This window comes from Montipora capricornis, chromosome 10, assembly GCF_036669925.1.
Source record: "Montipora capricornis isolate CH-2021 chromosome 10, ASM3666992v2, whole genome shotgun sequence".
NCBI classification, from domain to species: domain Eukaryota; kingdom Metazoa; phylum Cnidaria; class Anthozoa; order Scleractinia; family Acroporidae; genus Montipora; species Montipora capricornis.
Window position 1 is genome coordinate 70,833,746 of NC_090892.1, and position 19,428 is coordinate 70,853,173.

The 19,428-nt window shown below is 37.2% G+C and overlaps 1 protein-coding gene across 6 annotated transcripts in view; it reads right to left on the bottom strand.

The window, feature by feature from the left end:
* The window catches only part of LOC138018559 (protein virilizer homolog), a 66,397-nt gene that overhangs the window by 32,469 nt on the left and 14,500 nt on the right, over positions 1-19,428 (bottom strand). For 2 of the 6 annotated variants that reach the window (XM_068865241.1, XM_068865240.1), the window contains exons 1-17: positions 17,956-18,055; positions 17,265-17,377; positions 15,676-15,762; positions 15,507-15,555; positions 14,905-15,422; positions 13,079-13,198; positions 11,515-11,547; positions 11,209-11,238; positions 10,076-10,174; positions 9,211-9,274; positions 8,055-8,083; positions 7,573-7,628; positions 6,599-6,647; positions 5,792-5,822; positions 5,332-5,405; positions 3,914-3,997; positions 702-783 (exon numbers count right to left, since the gene is read on the bottom strand). In XM_068865241.1, coding sequence (XP_068721342.1) covers positions 702-783; positions 3,914-3,997; positions 5,332-5,405; positions 5,792-5,822; positions 6,599-6,647; positions 7,573-7,628; positions 8,055-8,083; positions 9,211-9,274; positions 10,076-10,174; positions 11,209-11,238; positions 11,515-11,547; positions 13,079-13,198; positions 14,905-15,252 — 1,099 coding nt within the window. In that variant the 5' untranslated portion in view covers positions 15,253-15,422; positions 15,507-15,555; positions 15,676-15,762; positions 17,265-17,377; positions 17,956-18,055. Of the gene's footprint in view, positions 1-701; positions 784-3,913; positions 3,998-5,331; positions 5,406-5,791; positions 5,823-6,598; positions 6,648-7,572; positions 7,629-8,054; positions 8,084-9,210; positions 9,275-10,075; positions 10,175-11,208; positions 11,239-11,514; positions 11,548-12,216; positions 12,277-13,078; positions 13,199-14,904; positions 15,423-15,506; positions 15,556-15,675; positions 15,763-17,264; positions 17,378-17,955; positions 18,071-19,428 lie in introns of those variants that run through there. The other 4 variants (XM_068865239.1, XM_068865237.1, XM_068865238.1 and 1 more) reach the window with 4 other exon arrangements.

The window sequence follows — 19,428 nt, forward strand, 5'->3', positions numbered from 1 at the left end:
TAGCGTGGCATTAGCGCTAGGGTTTATCAGTATTTTGGGGGTATACCTGCAGTGTTTTTTAGGGTGTGCGTGTGTTATTTGCATGTCGGGCTTTTCCGGGGCGTCTTCTGGCAGTTCTAGCGGCCAGCAATTCTTTTGCATGCGCCTGCCCATGTCCTCATGGTTTTGCTTGGCTCAGCATTCGGTGTGTTGGCGCTCGGGTGCTTTCAAGTATTTCCCCGCCCTTCTATCCCTACTCAGGGGAGTCAGGGCCCCTCCTTTATAGTTTTTCCATTGAACTCACTGTTGTGACGGGTGCTTGATTTGGCGGGCGGGGCTCGTGGCTGGGTTGCAGGTAGGGCAGGCTTATGGGGTGTTCCACCAACCTGGGTTTGGGTCGTTGGTACCAGTCCCCAGATCCTTGGGCACCCAACCTCCATTTGCGACACAGGCGTTAATTTGGGTTTAGGAAAGAAAGCAGTCAACACAGGTTTAAATCATTTTTACAAGTAGCATGACTTTCATTTTAGACTACAACAAATGCATATGGTACATGTATGTAATTTGGTAAACAAACAGTCATATACCAGTAGTAGCAGCAATTTTAAGGAACTTTGTCTTCTTAAGGATGCTTAAACTAAACTCATCAAGATTGCATTGATTAACAAAAATATTAATATCAAATGTTCTTTTGGGTTCAATACAACCCATGGTAAACATACCTTGAAGAGTCAGCAGTTTCATTGAAGATGACATGTGTTCTGTTATGAGAAGTTTGCCAAGAGCTTCTTGTACTCCAGCTTTCTGATAATTTTAATCAAGGAAAACAAAGAATCTTAATAAGAACTGGAATGCTAGCCATGGTCAGTTAGTTGCCTTTTCAAATTTGTTACTTTGAGGGCTTTCAAAACATCACTTGTGCCCATAAATCACAAAAATTAATGCACTTGCGTTCATACGATTTCCTATACTAACTAAGAGAATAATGATCATAAAAATGATTCTTATACATGTTGTACAATGCATTGTATAAAGCATAATTTTTACATGGCAAGGGATACGAATTTTAGCTTTGAGTGCTGATAGTATCCCTCACTCATTCTCTGCACTCTCAATAAAACAATTTGTATCCCCAACAGGCCATGTAATGTTCTGTTTATTATATAGAAACCCATGAAATGTCCACATTAAAAACAACTTGTTTTAGTCATTTTCAGAATGGAGAAAAAGTGGTCACCAACCGCTAAAACATGCATGCTGTGTAACATGAAACAAGATATGAAGTTTAAGATGAAAAACAAACCATGATAATAACAAATTGAGCCATAAAAATGTTAATGTCGAAGAGGACAATAATTACATTACAGCAAAAGTATCTCACAATGAAGGGGAAGCTTGCTTTTTATTGGCTAATCATGTTAGTTGCCATGTTGACACTTTGGTAATATCCTCACATGTGAAAGGTAAAAATAATATCTTTACTGCGCACAGTGAAGATGTGATTTTTTTAGTAACAAGGAAAATCCATCAGTATCTAATATATTAATAAATATGTCTATTTGTCCTCTTGATGTAAGGCAGTGTTTATTAGCTAATCTGGGCCTTTACCCATCCAGCCAGGATATAGCACAAAGAACACATCAATTTGGAAACTATGTTCCCTACTAGAGCTGTGGTTAGGGTTAACCCTTTGACACCCAAACCGGCCTAAACCGGCCAGACTTAGTATTTTACTCTGTCTAACACCAGACCATTTTACAGGTCAGTGGGGAACCCCCAGGAGTCAATGGGTTAAGGACAGATCCCTATATTGGAAACTCTGTTCCTATTATTATTATTTTTTTTTTGATATCCCACAAGTTTGTGAAGATTCAAATGTTGGAAGACACAGCAAAACCATTAGGAAGACTTGAAAGAAAAACCATATCCAGATGTCCTTTAACCTGGATGCCAGAGGTTTTTCCTCTCTTAGAGCGATGGAATAGCGAATTGTGAAGAGGTGAGAAAAACCTCTGGTACAGGCCATTGAGAACCTCACTTCCATGCCCGTTTGATTGACATGGAAAAAACTCAGTAAACTGATATGTGACATAACCTACCAATCAGCATCTTTGGTTTCCACAGTACAATCGTCTTATTGACTTCGATGTCAATTGAAATTAAAAAATTCAATGTCCCACATAAAACTTTGATGTCAAATTCCGAAGGTGAATTTTGGCGGACATAGGTAAAAGTTAAGAATCCGATCCCGCCAACGCGTCGGTCAACTGTCGGTCAACAGTCGACCCACGGTCGGCCAACTGTCGGCCGACGTGTGGGCCGCTGTTTAATCTTATAATCGTATAAGATGCATCGGTGTTGCGTTGGTGGTGCGTTGGTGGTGCGTTGGTGGCGTGTCGGTGACTCATTTGGGCCTTATTGAAATGTTGAAAACCTAAACGTACCTTTTTTAAACTGAACGGAAATGTTTTCGACGGAAAACTTTCACTACGATACGAAAACAAGAAATTTACTTTTGACCGCCACTTTGTATTTTGTGATATTAGAACCCAGTTCCCATTACGACAAGTGTTATTAGAACCCAGTTTTCACTCTGGGTGAAGAACCCTAAGAACAATCTGTTCCAACAAAGTCCTGAATGCTGGAATTAAGCTTGGAGGCTTAGGGAAGACCGTGGAAATAGACGAGTCGAAGTTTAGTGCCAAGAGAAAGTGTAAAAGAGGGAGAGTATCGGAAGATCCGTGGGTATTATTTTGGCGTAGTGGAGCAAGGATCGCAGAAGGTGCTGCTCTTCCGCGTTCCTGACCGAACTAGAGAGACCCTTGTTCATTGTCTCATCACTACACATATCCAACCTGGAACTGTCATCTACTCAGATCAATTCACTCCATACATACCATTCAACCAGCTAGGATATATCCATGTATCAGTGTAATTTATCATTCCATTTAAAAAGTCAATGATCAATAAAGAGTTTAAACTTCCCAATCCTTTACAATGAACGAAAAATAATTAAGCATGTCAGTCGACTTGCAAATTAACTCCCCGCTTTGGTAATTAACCGACCCTTGCCAAAACATCGAGAAGACCTAGGTACTAGTGTTTCATTTTAAAAATGGCGGCTATTTGCATATCACGTTTTCGTTGTTCCTTATAAAGTTGTTCTTGCTTCCAACTGAAAGAAACAACAAAATTCTAAAGAGCAAGTATTTCGACCAACGTGTCGGTAGTGTGTCGACCAATGCGTCAGTAGTGTGTCGGCCGATGCGTTGGTAGTGGGTTGGTGGTGTGTTGACTGACGCGTTGGCCGACGCCTTGGTGGGATCGGATTCTTAACTTTTACCGACATACATGTATACAAAAAACAAAAAAATGTAGAACCCACTGAACTTTTTCTGCCTTCAAAGCCTTGATTTCCGGAACTTTGCAGCGTTTCGATTATGGCCACAGTGGGCACAAGAAATCAGGTTGATAGCAATTGAAAACCTGTTTGAACTACTTTTTGTTGCTAAACCAATACGAGTACTCGTTAGAGCTGACAAGTGCCTGGAACCAATCGAATTGCTAGGGTCAAAATCTGACTCTGGGAAAATGAAGTGGCACCCCATTGGACCGGCCTTCTCAAAGAACTCAAAGGCCCATACCAGAGGTTTCTTCCTTGCCTATTCCATCGCTCTGAGAGAGAAAAACCTCTGGCAGCCAAGGTAGATGTCCTTAAAATGCAGCATTTTACCCCCTGCTATTAACTCATTCCCCCCTGAGAATAGAAATAAATGTCTTATAGATTTTACTCTGTCTAATGCCAGACGGTGGGTTAAAGTCCTTTGTATTTTCTTGAAGCTTGAAGCTAAACCAACTGAGCCTGCTAGACAATAGTACAACTTGGTCACTCAACATTTAGGGCACAAAATTACAATCAATAGAACAAACATACTATTAACACTGAGGAGATTTCTGTCCCACAGGAACACATGGCTCCAACAAGCTTCAGTCCCGCTTTTATCAACCTAATATTTGCCTGATGATGGAATTAAAATTACACTGTTAGTATGCTGATACAATGGTTTTAACTTTTTGTGGAATTGAAGTCAACAAGACATTGTTAGTGACTGAGTAACACAACATTCACTTCGAAATGTTTAAATGCAAACAAAAGATCACTCACTAGCCTATTAGGCAAAAAAACTAATAATTTTAAATATTTCTCAAATTGCAGGATCTTATCAATATAATTACAGTACATTGTATTGAGTATTTCTTTAAAGTATGATTTTTTTTTATTCTTCTAAAATTAAATGTAATTTTCACATTGCATACCTGGACATGGTCCATGTTTACTGTCAGTTTTATTATGTCTTAAATTACTTGGACAAGAATTAGCTGACAAATAGGTTTGACATTAGCTGCTCTTTTTTTTCATCTTCCTGGTTTAAATTTGTGCAAACTGGCTGACTATTGAAAGTTTGATGTCAAAAATAAGATAAGTTTCTTACTAGGTAAACATTTAATGATAAATAATAATAATAATAATTTTAAAATTTATAGCACACAAATGTCTATATGAATATCATCAAATGCAACATAAAAACCAACGATAAAGTAAGAATGACATTTCAACGTATCCACGGTAATTTTCAAGTTTGACTGAATGGTTGTGACATTAGCATATAGAGGCAAACCTTAAAAAAACATCGAAAGTATTAACCAATAGAAATGTACATGTACAGGTATAACTCTAAAATAACAATGGACTAAAGGAACAATAGAAAGGTGTAGGAATGAACCACCTACAGCTGTAGTAAGAAATTAATAGCTATGAAATTAAAATGTTTTAAATTAACATGTGACAAAGTTTTGCCCCTATATGCTAATTTCACAAATTTCTTTCTCTTTATTGCGAGCTTTTACTAAAAGTAAGATACATCACAGTTTCATGACAGCTATGAAAAGAGCTCTAAATTAGACGGTGTACCAATTACATGTATCTTAAGCAGCAAAGGAACCCTTGAGAGCAGTATTAAGGGAGTCAGGGTGGTTTAACGGTCATCAACCGCGCCTCCCACCTCTGTGACCCGGGTTCAAACCTAACCTCGGGTCGTATGTGGGCTGAGTTTCAGTTGATCTCAATCTGACTCCGAAGGTTTTTCTCTGGGTACTCCAGTTTTCCTGCCTCATCAAAATTGACTCTCAGTCAATTACATCCAGCTGCAGGCGGATACCCTCGACAGGGATAACCTCTGGTAACCTTCCCTTTCATTGAATTAAATGAATAAAGTTGGTATTATTATCATTATCATTATCATTATCATTATCATTATCATTATCATTAAAAGTATGATTTATTAAACTTACTGCTATAGGAAGTTGCTGTGCCATCTCAATATCCAGTGAATACATGATCCATTCAACCAGTTTTCTCATTATGCCTGTAATCATTTAATTACAAATATCACAACTATTAATTTTGAAACTTGTTACACTTGCTGCTTGTCACTTTTTTAAAATTCCAGCAAGGTTTCAGTATTCTTGACATTTTTCATTTTTAACAACTTCTAAAACTCCTCATTTAGAAGTTGTTAACAAATGAAAAATGTTAATGACAATCAATATTTAAATCACTAGACAGCCCTCATCTCAAAACATTGTTAAGACATTCCTAAAAGGTCTCTACAATGAAATACAATTTTACAATCTCGCTGGTTCAGTGCATTGTAAAAGAGGAGCTACAAAAGATCCCGTTATCTCACATCAGATATTCTGCTAGTCACTTGTTTTCCAAGAAATAAATTAAGGAAAAAACAAAACAACACACCTTCCTTTTGTTCACTTCTTGAGAGATATGCCTAAAAGATAACAAGTTTCAAAATTAATAAATTAAGTTATAATACAGACATGTGACTTAACACATAGAAGATAATTATTACATGGCCGCTATAGTTTTTAAATTTACCATGACCTACAAGGTGTTATTAATTTTGTTATTATTATTATTATTATTATTATTATTATTATTATTATTATTATTATTATTATTATTATTAATAATTATTATTATTAATTATTATTGTTAATTATCATTATTATTAATTATTATTATTATTATTATTATTATTATTATTAATAATAATAATGATTTTTTTGGAAGTTTTAAAACAGTTTTAAACAGAGAAATATCTATATTGCTTGTAAATTTATAGTTCTTACCTTTTGGAGATATTTTAATTTTTGTAAATATTTTTATTTTTTATTATGCATAATAATAATAATAATAATATAATAATAATTATTTTAATTTTTGTAAATATTTTTGTAAATATTTTTAATTTTTATTAAAAAAAAAAAAAAAAAAAAAAAAAAAAAAATTATTATTATTATTATTATTATTATTATTATTATTATTATTTGGGGCCATACCTTAAATTACAGCTTGGATTTATGGCAGAAGTGCAAAATAATGTAACATTACAGTAGTAGATAGGGCTGGGTATTTAGGGGGAAAAGGTCCTTATCTTTAAGTCTGGATTGAGAAAACAAATTTATTTTCCTTCAAAAACTAATTATTGAGCAGAAAGACAGGCAAAAAAGAAGATGTAGAACAATGACTGCAAATTAAACATACCAATCCTGGGACAAGAAGTTTGGGAATTTCCTCTAGCAGCTCAATCCATCTATTGAAAATAAATAAAGCAGTGTACAATAAAATAACATAATTAAGGCTGAAAAACAATCTGTGTCGTTAAGTTAAACTAGGGATTTAAGGTTTGTGTGTGCAAACGCAATCAGGGTAGATCAAGGCTCAGATTCAAAGACACTGTAAAAAGACACTTGGAGAAGTTGGACATAGACAGGAGTTCCCGGCAGCAGAAGGCTAAGGACAGAGCTGTGTGGAGGAATCTGATCATTCAGACCTAAATGAAACAGCCATTGTCGCCCAAGACAGGCTGCTATGATGATGATGATGATGATGATGCGTGTGCAATGCTGGGAAAAACATACCAATTACCTGAAATATTTAATTTCCTTTTCAATGGTCAAATAGCAGCCAAATTGCGTGAAGTAAATGGCAGGAGATTTTCAATGAATTTTCACAAGTTGTAAGCAAATAGCAAGAGGAACTTATAAAAAGTAGACAGCCTGTGACTGTACAGCTGTAGGTGGTTACCATTAGGAAGGATTCAAAGATGTGGGAGTGCCTATGTTTGTAGAAAATGTGTTTCCCTTCCTTAGAATAACTACCATAACTCTGAAGCCATGTAATGTCATTGATGCATTTATTACCCCAAGAATGACGTTATCTACAGAAGATGTAACAGTTTAATTTTCCCTCATTTAACCTTTAACTTCGTAGTGTCGAACATTCATCTGCTATATTGGCAAGTTCTTTTACTTAACTCTGAACCGATATACTGTCATTGACGCATTTATCACCCCAAGAGTGACGTTATCTTCTGTTATCCCAGGATGTTCACCTGCCTTGTATTGCCTTCTATGAAAATTGTTACCGGTAAGTACTGTATACAAAAACCTCTCCCACGAGACTTACTAGAGAATTTAGTAACTCCATTGCTCTATAAACTTTGATACACTACTTACTTTAAATTCCTTTCAGAGGTACAACACAACTCTACTTGTTCAAACAGTGCCTGTCCCTTAAAAAAAAGGTATTGGAGTAACAACAAAATTACTATTTAGCAGTCAATAAAATATGTCACATGAAATGACTTTTAATCTAGTTTGTATTCTGACCATAAAGTGCATGTACTCACAATCAAGGATAATTGAGGTTTTGAGGTTATAATGGGAAGAGGTGAATAAATTGATCATCTACAAGTGCAAATACAGGTACTAAAATTACAACGTTGTGCCTATAGATGAACTACATTGTACACTGCAGCAGAGATATGAATTCAAACAAGAAGCACTACCTATAGGATGACCTGGACAGTGCGCTCAACTATGGAATATGGCTGCATTTATGAGTCTGTAAGTACTGAATTTAATTCAAGAAAAGTGACAGAAATAATTATTGTCACATGATAAATACTAAAGGATAACATTTTTCAAGTTTTTATTACCAAGTTTACTTGTTGCTCATCTGCAGAATCTGGGGAAACAATTTTAAAAAGTCTTAATAATTTTTGTTAAATACTTGCTAGACTGATTCACATGACATCTTGGCCACCATGTTGGTGCCCCTAAACAAAGACACGGTGGCCATGTTGGTGCCCCGACCAAATCCTCCCGGAATTGCACTCTATTATTAAGCAAACGCTTTCTTTTGTTTTCATTGAAAAACATGGCTGCTGATCGCATGAGTGAAAACCAACAATAGGCTTATTCATTACATTTATTCTTTATTAATACATATGTTTTCTTACTTGATTCATTCTCTACTATTTTATTCCAGCCATTTCTATATGGGTGTTTAGACAACTTCCTGTTGGCATTGTCCAAATGAGTTTTAATTTGGGGTTTGAAAGAACTTGCCTTTAATTTTTTTCAATTTAGGGAAAAAAGTACCAAAATTGCCAGCACTTTTCATTAGCTGTTGGTACATACTGAAACCACTGAGTATGTATACATTTACGTAACTACATTTACGTAGTTGGAGTTTGATCATAATGCCAAAAGGCTGGAAAAAAGCAAAATAAGGGAATGTAAGCATTATTCTGACATGTCAGTCATGATAGGCAAGAGAAATTTGAATGTGATTGCCATGTCATTTGCCGTTATGGTCTTTTTCAGATGTTTTATTTAGTGTTGCAGGACTAGACAACAAATGGGACTGCTTTGACAGTGTTTTGTTTCTTTTATCCTCATTGTGCATTGTATTCCTTCTCACAACAGCCTGAATTCCCTCACCACATTGTGAACACATATTGTCTTGAGTGGACAGACTTTGCAGCCCTAAAAGTGTGAGCACATCCAGACAAACATCTTGTGAATGTACAGTGTGTTTGCAGGCTAATTGAATGGCTAAGCTACATGTATTTTCAACAATTAATTAATATTACAAACACAACTACAGAGGAAAGATACAGTAGTCGTGTACAAAACTGAAAGACTAACAATCAGAATGACCCTCACGATGGCTTTCAAAATGCCATTTTAATTTAATTTTTTCTTGAAATGTAATTACAACAATTTAGTAAGATTATTAAAAGTAATTCCATCTTACAGGAATCTTCAGAGTAGTAACATTGTTAATTAAAGTAACTCAATCTGACTTACAAGAATCTTCAGAGGCTTTCAAAACTGCCTTCTCATGCTCTGTACTATCTGGTGGAGTGAATGCCTGGAAATAATTTTAGGGAAAACAGAATTTTTCTTCTAAAAAAAGACAACCATCATAATTACAAAAACTTGGCTATTAATAATCAACCAAGCCAAGATGTCTGGCATCTTCTTGATGAGTCACGCAGGCAAAAGGCTTGCCAGTGCATTGCATTCCCATCCATCTCTTATTGAGTTCACAGGAGTAATGGGAGCATAATGCAACTCAAAAAATGAGCTCACACACAGAAAATAATGTTTTTTGCCAGTCTAGAACAGTGACCTTTAACATCATGATATCATTGAAAACAATCTGATACACCTGTATCTTAACAATGACAATATGGATATGTTGCAGATCATTTTCTTCCTTAGGTTAAATCACAACCAAACTTGGTCATTTTGTTTAAACCTTGGTCAACTTACAAGTTTCATATTCCGAGATCAAGTTCTTCCAACCTAGGTCAGTTTGGTGCAGGAACAAAACACAGGTCACCTGTAGGTCATTCTTTTACCAATATAGAAAGAACCCTAACCATTTAAAAATGCTAAAACTAGGCCTAAAAACTTTTACTTAGGCCTACTTAGGTTTAAGGTTAGCTTTAATGAATGTTTAGGATTCTATCTGTATTGGTAAAACAATGACCTGTGACCTGTGACCTGTGTTTTGTACCTTTACCAAATTGACCTTGGTTGAAACAACTTGATCTAGGTTGAAAGAAGTTGACCCATGTTGAAACAAAATGATCTAGTCTGGTGGCAAATTAACCTAAGAAACAAAATGACCTGCAACAGATACAGTGTATACACGTAAATGACTTACAGTTAGTATGGATAAGTCACATTGATAAGGGTTGAAACTGACAGAGACTGACATCCAAGCATCCTCACTGTAAACGTCTAATTCCCCAAACGTTACATCCTGAAAATGAATGGGATCCGAAAATCATAGATTAGCAATGCCAATGGTTAAGGCGTTGATCACAAGGCCAGCACCAGGCACTAGTTGTTCAAAGGCTGGATTTTTATGTTTATTAACCCATTGATTCCCAGGGGTTCCCCATTGATGAGTAAAATTGTCTGACATTAGACAGAGTAAAATACTTAATGAGGAGACCAGCTCTTAACCAAAATTTCAACCTTGAAAGACCTTTCCAACCTTGTGAAATCCTTCTTAAAAATACACACACGCAGGCCGCCATCTTGGATTATATGTGATGTCATTGAGCTCAACCTGAAGTTTGGCGGGAAGCTTGAACACACAAAGCTGTTAAGATTCCCCTTCCTATTCCAGTCATGCCTTTTTGTTCAGCAACACAAATTCCTCAAACAGGTCAGACGGACAAAACACCGTTCATGTTGTTTACATTTAAGAAAAGTGGGATCGGCTGAGCTCAATGATTTGTGTACTTTTAACAAGGATTTCACAAGGTTAGAACGCTATTTCAAGATTGAAATTTTGGTTAAAGGCTGTTCTGCGAATGAAATTTCTATAATCGATAAAAGAAGGATTGACATTTTGGAGTGCACTTCTCCTTTAAATTCTCAACTCAGATAATGCAATTCTAGCATTCTGATTGGTTCATTGCATCTCCGTTACCAGCCATTATACCTGCGTTTGACATTATATGGAAATGAATGTGGCAAATGAGGCTCAGCATAAAATTTTTGGCGACTGGAAGTCACGTCACTTTCCGGTCATTTTTTAAACTTAAATAAAATTTAGCAAAACCGAAGGTTAAGAATTTAATAAAACAATTATTCCATTCCCCGTTGTTGGATATGAGATTACTTGGCACTATGCGCCTTGTTGGCTATTTACCATCTCATATCCAATGCGGGCTCATGATTATCATTCAGGCAATAACTATCCTGTGTATGATCTGTACTAAGCACAGGGAGTGGTTCCTAAGCACTAAGAAATTAATTCTAGTAAATAATAACTTTGATACTTACAGTGTCATCTAAGGTTCCGTCCTCCATATCCTAGATGCCAAAACAAAAATAAAGAAAATAAAAAAAGTTACTTTAGATAAAATAACCAGAGAGTTGTAATAAGATGTCTTTCCTTCCATTATTACATAAACCATGTTGAACTCTGCAGCCAGATGCATGATGAGCTGGTAAAGAAACTCAGAACTCTTGGAGCCTTGACTGCTCTTTATGTTCAAATCCTCAAAGCAACAAAAGATTGATCTCACCCACCACACAAACTTGCACTATGCTAAGAAAATTAATAATTTAATGCACATCATATCATACCTCTTCATCGCTCAGTATTTCTTCATAGCCATCCTATTAAAAACCACAGGTACATAGTAGAATTAGAATCACACAATCACAATTTCTTCTTTGTAGTTACCAAATAAAATACAGAATATTATCACATAAGGGCCCTACTCCCCACCCTTAAAACCACCATTCAATATCTCTGAAAGACGTGTGGGGATGGGCACTTACCCTAACATGAGCACTGGAAGTTTAGGCAATTTTTCTAGACTAATAATTAATTTTGCAAAATCTTCACATGTAAAGAAGACCAACAAAAATAATCCTGAGTGCAAAATATAATTTATGAGCAATAATTGCCTCCTATAGACACTTTAAAAAATTCAGCTTTGAATTCAGGTCTTCAACTCTTAATTTTGTCTAAAATCTGGGCTTCAAAACATACATTTATTTTATCGAGTCCTTTCTCGGGAACACATGAGCCAAACAAATTGACCTGCTCCCAACTGAGTGGCTTCATAGTCCAGGATGTAGAGCATTGCACCTGTATCGCAGGGGGCATGGGTTCCAATCCCATTGAAACTGATTGAATTCTTCAAGTGTCACTATGAGACATTATTGCTTCAATTCTGAAAAATCCAGCTAAGCGTGAGGATCACTTCTCAATTTCACCTATAACCTGTGCACACTGTCTTCAAAAATATACGATGGTACATTACTTTTATTTCATCACACCTCTTTGTTATCGCTTGTTCTGGCAAAGGTTCTTTTCTGCTTTTCTGTCAGTTTTTCTCTCTTAAAAATAACATCGTTTGTCGAAGGTTAAAAAAACTTTTTTTTCCTGAATGCAAACTTTTCCAAAACATTCCAAAGCATGCTTTGTTGATCTGAAGCAATTAATTCTAATTTTTTTGGTATGCCGAAGTGATGTCATGGATATTAGTTTGTTCAATCCCAGAAGACGTTTTCACACCAATTTCTTCTTCCGTGAAAGAAGCATAAAATTTTAGATTCAATTGAAGTCAGATGACATTTACATTCATTTGAATAAAAGAGATGAAAACACATATGTCCATTAATGCACCTAATAAGATACACACCCAATTCAGACATCCAACACAAACTGTCCATTAATTTAAGACTTAGCCTTTGCTACACCTATTACTGACAATAAGGTAAGGGTACAGATTAGCCTTATTTTTAGCTTAAGGACCGTAAATGTAGTTGTTTATCCTCACTTGAGAAGCAGCATTTGGGTGACACTTTGTGATGTTTAAGAAATAGAAAACATGTACCGTGTTTCTATCAAGTTATAGAAACACGAGTGAAAGTTTGAGAGAACAAGAATTGCTTTGGGAACACGAGCCGCAGGCTGCGGGAACACTTCACGATGCTTATTGAAATCAGCATGCATCTACAGGTAATTAGGGGCATTTCTGAACATAACTGGTTGAAGACTGTTCAATTCAGTGTTTGATGATACTGGAGTTATAAGTAGAGGGGAACACAGATGCAGTGACTAAAATATAATTTCTTGGAACCACCTTGCCTATTTTTAATCATTTTGTATTTTGAGATTTTGAAGCAATTCACTTACAACATCTTCAGGTTCCTCATCATCAGACATAAACAAATTGGATGGTGATCTGTCAGGTGTAAGTGGCTCAAATAAGTCATCAGCTGATTGATTGCCAGACTCCTCCTCATCGGCTGCTTGCTAAAGAGGAAAATGTAAACATTTCAAAATTGATTCGAGGCATTTTCCTTTCAGATTAAATTGGAGTCTTCAAAACAGCTTTCAGAACATTCATTGTTGATCCACTCTTCCACCCTCCCCCTCCCCCTAATCCAAGAAAGCTTGAAATGTGCTCTTGCAATTTTCATAAACTTTAACACTAGGGATGGATCTATTATTTTTTTCACAAATTAAACAATATTGTATACAGTGAAGCAGATACAACGTGCACTGTGCTTTTTCCCCACCCCTGTAGATTCCACTTAAAGAACCCACACTAGTTAAGTGCTGCCATGAGCAGCTTCAATTCTCAGATGCCATCTCAGAAACAGACCCATGCCTGAAGAGATCAATTTTTTCAATGGTGACCAGTGTTCTCCATAAGCTCCAGCGACTGGCGAAAATGGCCATCTAGTGGTCTCGGAAGCCCAGATATTCACAGATAATTTTTTTTTTTACAGTGGGATAATAAATCCATCATATTTGTTTCTCAACACCTTTGTTTGATAAAAATAAATCGTTGATAGGCAAGAGATAAAAAATAGAATGATAATAACATATTAAAATCTTTGCAGCCATAATATTTGTTTTAATAATGTCTGGCCAGTTTTTGCAGTGGCATGTTTATATAACTAGAAATAGAAGATCTTATTTCTTTCCTGGGAGTGGGAATATTCTTGCAGCTATGCGTGGGCACCGATCTGTGACTGCAGCAAAAAAAAATTAAGCAAACAAAGCAACAATCACTGTTCACTGCCTGGAATAAGTTCTTGCTGTTTATAGCTGCAGCAAATTCGTCGATTTCATGCACGAGTTATCCAGTTAATCGCTTAATATAGTTTGGATGCAAACCATCAAGGTAAATTCTTGGTGAACAAACAAGTATAGTATCTGAACAATGCATAAATACCATAGTTGTAGTCAGGCATGATAAAAAATAAGAATTAAAACATTTTTGTTGTCACTGACTAAAAAGCCTTTTTAATGAACGTTTCTTCAGCATAAATGACTAGGAATGGAAATGAGTACTTTAAAAGAGCCGCAGAAACGTCAGTTGGGATTGCCGAGGGCCTTGTAAAAATCAGGAATGTAAATGTGTTCATTAATCGCATTCGGTGCGCGAATTGAGTGCCACACTTCTAAAAACAATCTTTTTGACCACTGGGAACAGCGGTCAATGATCTTGATGTCGTCAAGGTCAAACTGATGATTGATTTGTATGCAATGTTGAGTTAATAAAAAATTCTCTCTCCCGTGAAAATTGCTTTCTTGTGCCCTCTAGTCCTGGATCTTAGGGCTCTTGATGTTTGACCAATATAGACTTTGTCACAGTTTTTATTACTGATTTTATAGATCACTCCTTTTACAGTGGAAGAAGAAAAAGACGGATCCATTGCATTTCTGGACACCAAGCTAAGACAACCAACCAATTGAACTATAAAAACTAGCGTCTACAGGAAAGCCACACACACTGACAAATACCTCAAATTCAACTCTCACCACTCTTCTCAACACAAACGCTCAGTAGCTAGAACCCTTCTCAACAGAACAAAGAACATCCCTTCTACTGACATGGCCAAATTATCGAAACATGAAAACGAAAACCTGTTTGCTATAGGTGAATTAAGACTTCAAAAATTATGAAGAACTAATTCACTTCAAATAATGGCAAAAATAATACATTGTACCTCCTCTCTGGGGGACCCTGGTGGTGTTGTTGGTTTAGCAGCAGTACTATCCCCAACAGTAGCTGTAACAATTGAGGGTGATCTTGAAGGTGATTTTATGCTTGGTGGTGACTTCGGGGGAATCCTCTCTTTTTCTTTAGCACCCTTTTTTTCTTCTCTTGGTTGTGGTTGTCCTTCATGCTTGTCTCTTACCTCAGAAGACCTCTCCAAAGAACTCTTGTTTGGACCTAACTCAGTGATTCTGTCTGCACTCCTGTCCCTTTTGGGCTTTTCAGGGCCCTGCTCAAAAGTCCTTTCAGCCCTCACAGGGACTGTTTCAGGAGCTACCTTCCCTGATTCCTGATCCATTCTTTCAGAGTCTCGTTCAGGGCCCCGCTCTCCACAATCACTGGTGGTCTTTCTGCCCTTGTTTCTGGGCGCAGCTCATGAGCCCGTTGGTTGACATCAGTAAAGAGGCCGTACAGACTGATAGTGATCCTGTTGTACCATCCACGGAGAACAACAACGTCAGTTGCACCCTGTTGACAATAAATAAAGAATGTAATTCCACAAACAAATAAACATCTTTTGAAAAGGAAAAAAAAACATACTGTACAACTCACCTTAGAATAAGTAACTAGTTGAAAGTTGTTTGGTTCTTTGTATTCAAGTCTGTAGTAACAGTAAAGATACTAAAATTTAATTTTTTTTCTTTTAAATTTTATTTCCACACTTTCAAGAACAAAGGACAGAAAAACTTTAAAAGAAACAATAATCTTTCAGGCTACTCACTGTCCAAGTCTTTCAAACACTACATCTGAAGGTCGGTCAAGATTTCGAATGAACAAATCCAGTTTGAAAGATGGAGGATGAGTTTCTCTAACAAATATCAAAAAAACAACATCAGCAACTTATCACCAAACTTGATAACAAATGCATTCAGCATACATAACTGCTGTTACAATTTTAATACCAAAATTACACCTAAATATTGCCCTATCATGCAGTTAAAGGCAATTTGACTGAGACAATGAAAAGAAATCCTCCCTGAACCAGTCCTGAATATTTGATGTTCATGATTAAGTGTCAGGTACGATTGTCTGGGTGAGTGTAGCCCTAACAGACAGTAAACACTAACAGACATTTTGATAACCTGAGCAAAAGCCATCTTCAGAGTAAAGTGATTTGTGTATTGTCAGTAGATAACATCATGACTTGGTTCTCCAATCACACCAACAACCAGAGTCTTTAATACCATCTACTGACATTAAGTCAACGAAATGTCAGTCATCGTCGTCCTCAACTCGCCTGGACAATTATTGTACTTCACATAATTCTGATATGACTCCTGGGTTCAAACCATAGGCCCATACAGAAAATACCATAATACTGGGTCACCTCGCAGCTCTTACAAGGTCTCACCTGATTGGTGACCACCCTTGAGGGTTAACAGAACAACAAATAACAGAAACAATGGACCCTAGGCCTAAAACACACGGGCTGCAACTCTATCCTCTAGGGTCCATTGTTTCTGTTATTTGTTCTTTTGTTAAACCTCAAGGGTGGTCTCCAATCAGGTGAGACCTTGTAGGAGCTGCGAGGCTACCGATAATACTCTTTGTTTGTCCCCCCAAATTTTACATAAGCAGTTTTTGTTTTCTCTTGGGACCATAGTAAGTCCCAAGAGAAACAATGCTTAAGCAAAATTTGGGGGGACAAACAAAGGGTATTATAATGGTATTTTCCGAAGTGGCCTATTTACGATTTATCACTTTCATACATTCTTAGAACATGCTTATGTACCTGATGTAGACGTATATTCTACTTTCCAGCCCTCCCTTTTCCCTCTAATCTCTTGTTGCTGAACTAGCTGCCTGTGTGGCTACAAGTGAGAACTTATGGCTTCAGGACCTCTCCAGGACCAGACCCTGTCAATGTTTAGTAATCAGCATTCACAATCTTCGTTCCTGGGCCCGGTTGCTCAAAAGCCGATTAACGCTAATCCGAGATTAAAAATTGACCAAACATTTTATTTCTCGTCTCTCAAATGCAGTTCAGCGCTGATATTCGGCAAAACTTTACATTAAAAGAGGTCACTCTTGAAAAACAAAAATAGGCAAAAGAAACTTTCACCAAAAAGTTGAAAACATGAAACAAAGTTTACGCTAATCCTGGATTAAGTTAATCGGCTTTCAAACAACCGGGCCCTGGTCTCCCCAGGCACCTATCCTGTGGTATTCATAACATGTGTTGATACTTGTCCACGAAATATCAGTAATTAAAAATATGTAATGGGTTCTACTATTTTTTGCTAGGACCTTGACACAAAACTTATGGACATTTGACACCTAAAGAGTTGATTCAGGTGGGATCTAACATACCCCATTTTCTCTCTCTCGCTGACAGCTGCATGAACTCTGTGGCCTGCAGGTATCACTCTCACCTCCTGCACACAAACTGGTCGTGGAAAACTTACCAAATCAAGATGCATTTCCTACACAGGAGTAAAAATGTTTACAGTTTCATTTCAAGAAACAATCAGCAGAAAATTGAGAAATGCTACGCCACCAAATTACTCATCCTACAAGGGCAAAGATTAAGTAGAACCACAGTATAGATAACATTTCCTTTAAAATCACCTCCTGCTTATCATATTGAAACTCAAAAATGTCCTATATACCTGTACACATACGCTGTACATAACTCCACGATAGATTGAGCTAATCAAAGCAGAATTATGCAATCTTTTCTGTAACAATGACCCAAAATCACAATTGCGGTCCTTCAAGTCAATTAGATTAATCTAATTGACTGCTTTCCGCAAGTACAGTATTGAATCTAGGAATTTTAAAATCCGACTTCATTAAATTGTATGTCCTGCTGTTAACATCATTACCTTTAAATATTTTTTATAAGAGTAGGTATAAGATAAGTTTGAAGAAGTTTCTTTTTATGTTATCGGAGTTGTGTTTGTATACCACGCGTAGTGTCCTCTCTTGAAACTTTTTTTGCTCCATTAATAACATGCTAAATTTTAAGTATACTGCAATATTAGGCTCTTGGTCAAGTTACCTCATTTTCTGGATGGCTAAATGTGTCACAAAACAGCAAAACGGGGTCTACAATCTCGGGTGACACGACAGCAGCCATCTTGTCTTCTACCCACAAAGCTATTGCAGCCAAGCTCTCCTTCATGTAAACGTGCACAGGACTTTATTGTGCTCGACAACTACATTGAGTTGGTTGTCCTCTGTCCTTCGCGCTGGGTATCCTGTGCACGAACAATGGTAAGGACCCGGGGGTAAGGACCTTGGTAAGGACAAAGGACACCAAAATCACCAAAGCGGGTGGCGAGTTCAACAGTAACGGTTATTTTCGCGTTGAATGACCAATCAACAGGAACCCATTACGGTTCCTGTCTGTCGATCACTCAATGTCAAAGTCTTCGAGTAGCCTGTGTAGCTGGCGGTTCTTTTTGGAGCACGAGAGATTTCGAGCGAGCGGCGCAAGAAGGCCCAGGGAAAACCACTTGCGTTCTCTTGCGTTCCGCAACAACAGAGTTGCAGTGACGTTCAGGGTGTCAAAGTCCCCATTTTCTCCTATTTTCCTATTATTTGGTTTTAGCTGTACAAAGACATTTATACATCAGGTATAGCCTCAATCTTAGTAAACCCTGTAACGCGTTTCATTTTTGTGGAAGAAAAATGTACTTAGTGGTATGGGACATGAGAAAGAGCTAATTTCTTTTTCTTAAGCCGTCTTTACACTAGCACAAAAATCTGGCACGGCAATCCGAAATCTCGGTGCCGTATCGATGTTTTTCAGGCACGGCACGATGAATTTTTCGTGTGTAAACAGAACAAACAGAATGCATATTAGTTCCCTGCTAGCAAAGGTCTGTTTTCTTTTTGCTTTCGCTAAGCTGACGAGTACGGGTCGAAACGTAAGCTCTGTGGTTACTTAGCGACCGAATCCTCGCGTGCCGGATATTTCACGTTGTGTGGGCTCACTTAACAACAGCGGAAAAACTGTAAAGGAATGCGCAGGACACAATCGGCAAACATATCATGGGGCATGGGGCAATGATCATATTGACTGTGTACACAACACAAAACTGCGTGGAACTTTTATTGATCAGCGCCTCAAATGGGATGAGCACGTTATGCATCTCTCCTCCTCCTGCTATGCAATCCCAGCTACACTGAAGAAAATCAAAACATACTACCATTCAACAGTCGTAAAATCGTATTGCAGTCTCTTGTTTTATCTAAGTTATTTTATAATGATTGTGTACTCTATCCAATTCCTTTGGGTCTAGTCAAAAAAATGGAGAAAGTACAGAAAGCGGCTGCCAGTTTTGAGTTTGGAAGACATGTGTCCATGGATGATGTCATCTAATTGAACTGGTTACCAGTGAAGCAACAACTAGAATGGCGTACTCTGAAGATCGCTCACAAAGCACTGCACGATCCACTGACCTAAGTACTTGGATATTAAAAAGGTTAAGCATGAAAGAACTCTGCGATCAAGTGCAGAAACATGCTG